Raw genomic sequence first — 9,422 nt, forward strand, 5'->3', positions numbered from 1 at the left:
GAGATCAGTCCAGCCTAGGGATGGTGGTAAAGCCAATCAGCCGGGAAACCTTGTGCTTTCCAAATAATGTGGTGCTTAAGGACATGGACTCAGGAGCCAGACTGCCTGGGTTCAAGTCCTGGTTCTGCAGTTAACTAGTGTTTTGAAGCAGGTTAGCTTTTCTGTTGTCAGCTTCCACGTGTGTACAATGAGGGTTTTTGTAATAGTAACTGCTTCCCAGAAGTATTCTGGGGATGAAATTCATTGAACACAGAGCACTTCGAAAGTGACTGGGACTTAGAAAGCACTCAGTAAGTATTAGGTGTTATTATCGTCCACGGGCAGGACTCTGGGACATCCACAGATCAACAAGGAAGTGAACCAGGAAAGGCTGGGGAGAAAATGATTAATATTTAACTTGTGACCAGTTTGAGTAATGGCAACCTATGAACTGTAACTGCCTAATTGGCTCAGGGTCTGTACGCTGAGAGCCCCTCCAGCTATGGAAAAATAGTCTATCTGCTTCATTTGCATTCTCTGCTGATGGAAGTAGATGTGGAGGCAGAGTGGCAGGGCAAAAAGTGGAGTTCTGAGGGCATCGGGCGAAGAACAGAGTAGTAAGTGATCTTGGTAATCATACAGAAAACAACCTTCCTCCCGACCACAGACTCTTCATCAAAAACTAAGCACAGAGGAACTTAGAGGGAAGAGAGTGTTGAAATAGAGCCACACAGGAGGCTGTAACTGCCAGGATGCTGCAGTGCTTTTAATGCCCGCCTTCAACGAAGAAAAAACAAACAAAAACGGAAAACCAGTGACCGTTTATGCACGTCATTGTGCCATGCCTGAGCCCAGGTGACACAGGGATAACACGACTGGGCCCATATGGGAAAGGCCCTGGGTTCACATCTAGGACCTCCCTGGCCACCGTGGCCCACGATCTGAGCAGGTTAAGAGTAGGGGTGGATCATGGCCTGAGGACCCTTTTGGGGTCATTGTCTCTTCCCCCCCGCCAGGGAAGAAATAAATCTTAAATTGTGTGTGTGTATGTATATATATATATATATATTTACTTATATATATACACATATATATACATACACACATATATGTATATACACACATATACGTCTATACACACACATATATATATATATATATGTATCACATGCACACTATATAGCTATTAACAGAAATAGATAGATAGGTGTGTATGTGTGTGTGTGTGTGTGTGTGTGTGTGTGTGTGTGTGTTTAGAGAGAGAGAGTTATGTGGAGGGATTTTTTTAAATAATTTTTTTCTGGGGGGAGAGGTTTTTGCTACAGGACGCATGTGCTCGCCAGACAGAGAGACAGAAAGTGAGAAATCACCGCCCAGTAGGGATGGCCACGCTGCAATCCCTTCTCCTCCATTCTCCTCTTGGGATCTTGGGCATGCACGCACATGTGCCCAGTGTGAGTTTAAGCCACCGGGTCCGGGACTTGAACCGCAGTCGACTACGTGGAAGTCCAGCGACATAGCCATTACGCTAACTGCTGGTCCCTAAACAATTATTTTATTGAACTTTATTTACTTATTTAAATTTGACCAGAGAGGTCAAATTAAAAAGAAAGACATACTGAGAAAGAGAGACAAAGGGACATAGAGAGAGAGAGAGAGAAAGCAAGCTGCTGGGTCCGGGACTCGAACTGCAGTTGGTTATGTGGGAGTCCAGCGCCCCTAACCACCACGCCACCTGCCGGTCTCACATGGAGGGATCTTAAGACACTCTGTGACAAATGAAAAGCTGCAAAACAATCCGTGTAGCACAATTCTCCTTACATAGAATATGTGTATGTTTATGTATTTGTATATATGTTTATGTGTAGTTTATTCAAGGAAAAAGATGGCGTGTACATGGCAAACTTAGTAGCGGTTACTATTGGAAAGGAAGGGAAGTAAGAGGTGAAGGGAGGCTTTTGCGTTTTATTCATTTTCAAGGTTGCTAGAATTAACAAATAAAATTATAGGATGTCTAGTTAGATTTGAATTTCAGTTAAACAGTTTACACAAGGGGTTTCCAAAAAGTTTGGGGGCCAGCAGGTGGCATGGTGGGTAGGAGCGTTGGACTCCCACATGGCCGACTGGTTTGAGTCCTGGACCTGGCGGCTTGCTTTCTCACTTTCTCTCTCTCTCTGTCTCTCTCTATATATCCCTCTCTGATTAAATTAAAATAAATAAAGTTAGATAAAATGATTCTTTTTTTTTTAAAGCCACATTCTTATTTAAAAGAAAAGATTTTGGGAGGGCTAACAGATGGTGTAATGGTTATGTCACTGGACTCCCACATAGTTGACCATGGTTCAAGTCCCAGACCTGGCAGCTTAAAACTCAAGCTGGGGGGCCAGCAGGTGGTGTGGTGATTAAAAGCATTGGATTCCCATGTGGCTGGCTGCAGTTTGAGTCTCAAACCTGGTGGTTTTCTTTCTTGCTTTCCCTTTCTCTCTCTCTCTCTCTGGTCAAATTAAGTAATAATAATAATAACAACAACAAATGGAATTAAATAAGTAAATTAAAAAAAAAAAAAACTCACACTGGGAGTCTAGCAGATGGCATAATGGTTACGTCACTGGACTCTCACATAGTCCACCACAGTTTGAGTCTTGGACCAGGCGGCCTAAAACACCAGGTGCGTGTATGTGTGTGCCCAAAATCCTGAGAGGAGAAAGGAGGAGAAGGTATTGCAGCATACCCATCCCCACTGGGGGCGGTGATTTCTTGCTTTCTGTCTCTCTGTCTCTCTGGCGAGGGCACAAACCGTATAACAAAAATCTCTCTCTAAAAAAAAAACCACACACACACACACACAAAAAAAAAACTCATGCAGGGTGCATGTGTGTGTATGCCCAAAATCCCAAGAGGAGAATAGGGAGAAGGGACTGTGGCGTGACCATCCCCTCTGGGGGGTAATTTCTTGCTTTCCATCTCTTTGCTGAGTGCACACACCCTATAGCAAAAATCTCTCTGAGAAAAAAAAGTTTGTGGGAAATATGTATTCTGACCAAACTCTGCATGAATTTCAATTTTTTTGTTGTACGAAAATAAATTTATACTTCAATAATCATTTTTCACGAGCTTTTTGAAGTCCCCTCACGCTTTTTAAGTATGCCCTATGTATGATAATAATATGAACAAACTTATACAAAAAATCATTTATTGTGTCTCTGAAATTCAAGTTTAACTGGACATACTATATTACTATTATTTTAGTTTTGCTATGGGACATGTCTGCTTGCCAGAGAGAGAGAGAGAGAGAGAGACAGGGAAAGTAAAGAATCACCACCCTCCCGGGGGAACGACCATGCCACAATCCCTATTCCTCCAGTCTCCTCTCAGGATTTTGAGCACACAGACACACACATGCACCTGGCATGATTTTCAAGCTACTGTGTCCAAGACATGAACCACATAGTTAGCTGTATGGGATCTAGCACCTTAACCTCACACCACCTGCTGACTCCTGTCAAGCTTATTCTACATATATATTACCTTTATTTTACGTATTTCTTCCATGAGAGAGAGAGAACAGTCTCTATAGGGTCCTGACACATACTGTCCTCCCAGCCTTACCCCACACTGTATCATAGGTAAGCGTGTGTCTGGCATACTCAGGGAGGTCTTTGGATTTGAACCGAGAACCTTCTCTTGTGGGTTTGCTCATAGTGCATCATATTTTACTGCCATGCCATCATCTGGTGGGGTACTTGCTACTCTGTATTCTTATTTATGACTTAACTTTATTTCATTGACATTCTTATGTACTAATTGTATAGTTTTTAAAAAATAAAAAGAGAAAGAAGGATCAGATAATGTCCTCAAGACTACAAAAAATGTCATTTTAGGCTAAGAAAATTGGTTGGCCTAGAAGAAATCCAGATTACAAAGCAGCATTCTAGTAAGGTCTCAGTTTTATAAAGAGAATATAGAGCAAATGTACACATGTAGAGAACAGAAAGATGAGAGTAATTACATGAAGTGATGAGATTAGGAGAACTTAAATTTCTTCGTTGTACTTTACTTTTTTTTTTTTTTTTTTTTGTCGGAGGGAACATGTACTAGCCAGGGAGGGAAGGGAGAGGGAGAAAGCATTCCTAAGGGATGTGGTCACACTACAATCCCTTCTCCACTTCTTCACCTTGTTGGGATTTGGAGCACACATACACACACACACACCCTGCAGGTTTTTCAAACCAGGATTTGAACTGTAGTCAGCCATATGGGATCCAGCTCTTTTAACTACTAGGCTATGGGGCCAGCCTATCTCCTTTTTGCTTTATAAAGTTTAGAAAAAGTTGTGTGGCTGGATGACACATTGATAAAACGCAGTGCTCTGCAAGGCTGACCCCCATGGAAAGGGTCCCAATTCATGTTCCGAAGACTTCCCTGAGTACTCTGTGTGCACATGTGTCCATGATCCAGGGCTGGCTGAAGCTGGAGGCGGATCAGTGTCAAGACTCTGTTGGGGACAGTCTGTTTCTCACACACTTATGGAAGAAACAAAAGAAATTTAAAACTTTTTTTGTTTGTTTTTGACATAGGGTGCATGTGCTCACTGGAAAGGAGAGAGACAGAGAGATTCAGAGAGAGGGCAAGTGAGGATAGCCATATTGCAGTCCCTTTCCCTCCATTCCCCTTTCTGGATTTTGGGCACGCACACACACATGCCCAGTCTGTTTCTCACGCACTTATGGAAGAAACAAAAGAAATTTAAAACTTTTTTTGTTTGTTTTTGACATAGGGTGCATGTGCTCACTGGAAAGGAGAGAGACAGAGAGATTCAGAGAGAGGGCAAGTGAGGATAGCCATATTGCAGTCCCTTTCCCTCCATTCCCCTTTCTGGATTTTGGGCACGCACACACACATGCCCAATGTGATTTTCAAGCTGCCTAGTCTGAGACTCAAACAGTGGTCGGCCATGTGGGAGTCCAGCACCTTAACCACTATTCTACCTGCTGGCCCCCAAAACAATTTTTTATAATAAACATGAATTAATTTTGGAAAAAGGAAAGGCTGTGAGTAGAAATCACCATGTGTTCATGTTTCCATGAAGACTTTGATACCCCCAGGTGGTTAGTACTCACAGCTGCCCTCAGATCACGTGAGGCTCACCTTTGGTTTGAAGTTTTGAAAAATGCTGTCATCCCTTATCCTTGCAGGATATCTCCAAAAGCAGCCCTACTTTGGAGCAGTGGTTGGAAGGGTGGCCAACCGGATTGCCAAAGGAGTGTTCACATTGGACGGGAAGGAGTATCACCTGGCCATTAACAAAGAACCCAACAGTCTACATGGAGGAGTCCGTGGGTTTGATAAGGTAAGTCGGGGCATCTGGCAGCCCCACCTGGCACACTTCACAAAGCACCTCAAGCATTCCTTCTCTTTGCCAGGCACAGTCCTAGGCTCTAGAGCACATGCTTGGTAAGGTGATGCGGGAAAGAGGCTGCTCCCTGGTCCCGGGGAGCAAATGCGATGGCTGTGTTCCAGGACTCACCCTTCTGTAGTTCATCTGACTGTCACAGGCAGGGGACAGGCTGTCACTGTCACGCGATAGCCCCCTGATTTAGGAAGACGCGGTATGACTTTCTCACAGTGCTAGGACCCGGATTAATTATATACGTGCCAATGACTGCACCAGGCATTCACTGTATTATCTCTGACCCTCTCTGGAACTCCGTATTGTCACTAATGAGAAACTGAGGTTGCGAAAGGCCAGAGGACTTCTACGTGGAACACCTCCCTGGACCTCCCATTAACCCCCACCCCCCACCTTGTAGCGTGGCACTGCACCTGGGCCTACCTGTCCACTGAAGTACCTCCTGCCTCAAAATTACCTCAGGTTCCGCCTAGTTCCCTATTTTCACATTAAACTCCCAATCTCCAACTGAATTCCTGAAAACAAGCTCAGGAAAGCAAATTGATCAAACGCTTGTGAGGGAGGAATGCCTGGCCTCGAACTTCCTAGCCCCACCGGAATCTGTGGGTTAACTTCACCGACTATCTTACTAGTCTAAGTTCAGGCTGTGAGGGAGAACATCCCAGTAGTTAGCTTTTCTTTAAATTCTACCACGTAGGTTATTGACTAGAGAAGAGTCGGAGGAGAAGTGACACAGATGGCAGCCAGTGGCCACAGCTGCTGCTGCTTCCTGCCTCTGAGTGCCCCTGCCCTGGTGGAGGAACTTGGGGCTGTCGGTTTTCCCATTCCCAGACTTCCTGCTGGTGGTCTGGAACCAGCTTGCCCTACTGGTTCCCCTTTCCTCAGTGATGGGACTCCTCATGCCAGGGGGAACCTCGGGGCGGAGGGTAGCATCTGCTCTGCCAGACTTAGGGCAGAGAAGGTCTAGAACATGCCAGTGGACGAATAGACTCCACCCAGGGGAAGTAAAGGCCCCCTCAGGTTTGGACAGGGACCCTGAGGGGACTCAGAACACACGCTGTTCTGGCTTGTTCCTGCCCACTCTGTTCCACTGGGGTATTTCCTGGGGTATTGCATGAACATCGCAAAATAGTGAGTCTCCATATCTATCCATGCCGTGGGTTTAATGGGCCCCTTCTCAGGCCAGGGAAGATAACAATGTGGATTCCTGAGGCCCACAGTAACATGAGGAAGACAGACCCTTACATGAAAACAGATGGTAACCAACACCGTAGTGGTTTGACTTTCGATTTTTTGCCTTCACAGTGTTATGAAAGGAATACTCATTAAGTAGAAACTGTACTTCGACTACTCATATAACTATCTGGTATTTTTTTTTACAGCCATTTTGTTTTCACTTTCAGTACAAAATTCCACACGTAACATGAGATTTTTTTTTTTGAGAGGTTTTTGCTATAGGGCGCGTGCACTCGCCAGACAGACAGAGACATAGAGACAGAAAGCGAGAAATCACCCCCCAGGGAGGATGGTCACGCCACAATCCCTTCTCCTCCATTCTCCTCTCGGGATCTTGGGCACGCACGCACACGCGCCCGGCGTGAGTTTTAACCCGCCAGGTCTGGGACACGAACCGCGGTCAACTACGTGGGAGTCCAGTGACATAGCCATTACGCTAACTGCTGGTTCCCATATGAGATTTGCAATACCTTATTATAAAATAGGCTTTGTGTTAGATGATTTTGCCCACTGTGGTCTAATGCCAATGTTCTGAGCACATTTAAAACTCAGGCTAAGTTATGATTTTTGGCTTTCGACTTAACATTTTCAATTTATGTTGGGTTTATCAGGACATAACCCCATCGCAAGGCAAGAAGCACCTGTAACTGTTGAGACCAGCAGGGGGTATGGAGGTTAAAGCAGCTGGGTCCCACATGGCCAACTGCACAGTTCAAGTCCCAGTCCCAGCAGCTTGATCATCGCATGAGGCACGTGTGCATGCATGCCCAAAACCCCAAGAGAAAAATGGAGAAGGGATTGTGATGTGGCCATTCTCCCGAGGGGTGATTTCTCACTCCCTCTTTCGCCCCATCCCTGTCTCTCTGGTGAGCACATATGCCCTATAATAAACTAACAACAACAAAAAAAGCACCTGTAATTGTTATAGGTGAGTTTCAAGAAGTACCATAACATAGATGCTAGTGGTGCGCTGTAGAACTGGGTATGAACCGATGAACAGCAACTGCGAAGGTGGGATTTGAGCTGTTGTTGAAAAATGGATGGTGTTTGATTCTTATGTAAATATTAGAGAGAGTTGCTGTGTGATGGTGCTGCAAGGGTGGGGAAAGACTGAACTTTCCTTTTTTTAGTTTTATTAAATATTATCATTAATTAATTAATTTATTTATTTGGAGAGGTTTTTGCTACAGGGCGCGTGCACTTGTCAGAAAGGCAGAGAGAGACAGAGAGACAGAAAGTGAGAATCACCCCCCAGAGGGGATGGCCACACTGCAATCCCTTCTCCTCCATTCTCCTCTCAGGATCTTGGGCACGCACGCTCATGCGTCCGGCATGAGTTTAAACCACAGGGTCCAGGACTCGAACCGTGGTCAACTACATGGGAGTCCAGAGACATAGCCATTATGCCATCTGCTGGTTACTACCATTTTTTAAAAGAGGATTATTTTACTTTAACTTTATTTTTATTTATTTATTTTTAAGTTGATCAGAGAGGGACAGAGGGAGAGCAAGACAGACAGAGAGAGAGAGAGAAAGCAAGTCACCAGGTCTGGGACTCGAACCATGGTCAGCTTTGTGGGAGTCCTGCATCCTTAACCACCACACCACCTGCTGGCCCCATTATTTTTCAATTTGTTTAGGGCACATGCACTCACCAGAGAGACAGAAAGAGGGAAAATGAAAAAGCACCAGGTCTCAGACTCAAACCAAATTGGCCATTTGGGAGTCTAGCACTTTAACTGCCACACCACCTGCTGGCCCAAGACTGAATATTTTAATAAAGTTTTTGATCAGTAGGCTTTGTTTGTTTTGCCAGAGGGCACTTGTGCTTGCCAGAGAGAAAGCCCCTCCCAGTGGGGCATGTTTATACTCAAACCTTTTTCCTCCCTTCCTCCATCCTATCAGGGTGCACACATGCTGGAGTGTTCTTCAAGCTGCTTGGGCTGAGATTTGAACCCACAGTTGGCCATGTGGGATAGAGCACCATATGCACAGCATTTAACTGCTGCCATACTGGCAGGTCAAAGCCTAGGTTTTTGATAGTTAGGTGAGCTGTATCAGATGACCTTTCTCTTCCATTGTGTTTGGATCTCAATAACCACTGACTGCTTGTTGACCTGGAGGTATGTGTTTTTCTATCACCCCAGGGTTTTTTGGGGTTTTTTTTTTGAGAGATTTTTGCTATAAGGCTCATGCGCTCACCAGAAAGAGAGAGACAAAGAGTCAGAAAGTGAGAAATTATGCCCCAGGGAGGATGGCCAGGCTGCAATCCCTTCTCCTCCACTCTCCTCTCGGGATCTTGGGCACATGCGCCGAGCAAGAGTTTAAGCCACTGGGTCCGGGACTCAAACCGCGGTCGACTACATGGGAGTCCAGCGACATAGCCATTATGCCAACTGCTGGTCCCCAAACAGGTTTTTAACAGATGAAATTTGAAAAGTCTGATAAATGGTAAAAACAGCAAAATTTCTGGAAATTTGGAAAGTACAGGGTCAGGCAAATTCCTGTGAAAGGAATTATGCCAAACCAGTAATACTGGTTTAGACGGCCATCTGTCTATTTTATCTTTACTTTAAAGGAGGAAAGGTAAACAGCAAGCTCAGGACATTTTATCTCAAGTATTTAATTCCTGGAATTTTCCATTTGAGGGATTCTTTTTTCTGTTTCTACTTTTTTTTAGGATTTATTTTATTTAACTCTTTTTATTTATTTATTTTTAAATTTATCAGAGCAAGACAGAGTGAGAGAGCGAGAGATAGAGAAAGTGAGAAAGCAAGCCACCAGGTCTGGGACTCAA

The 9,422-nt window shown here is 44.6% G+C and overlaps 1 protein-coding gene across 1 annotated transcript in view; it reads left to right on the top strand.

Moving 5' to 3' along the window:
- The window catches only part of GALM (galactose mutarotase), an 85,029-nt gene that overhangs the window by 12,174 nt on the left and 63,433 nt on the right, over positions 1 to 9,422 (top strand). The window contains exon 2 of the mRNA XM_006151357.3: positions 5,175 to 5,329. Within this exon, the coding sequence (XP_006151419.1) occupies positions 5,175 to 5,329 (155 nt within the window). The remainder of the gene's footprint in view (positions 1 to 5,174; positions 5,330 to 9,422) is intronic.

This window comes from Tupaia chinensis, unplaced genomic scaffold (assembly GCF_000334495.1).
Source record: "Tupaia chinensis unplaced genomic scaffold, TupChi_1.0 Scaffold000317_1, whole genome shotgun sequence".
NCBI lineage: Eukaryota > Metazoa > Chordata > Mammalia > Scandentia > Tupaiidae > Tupaia > Tupaia belangeri.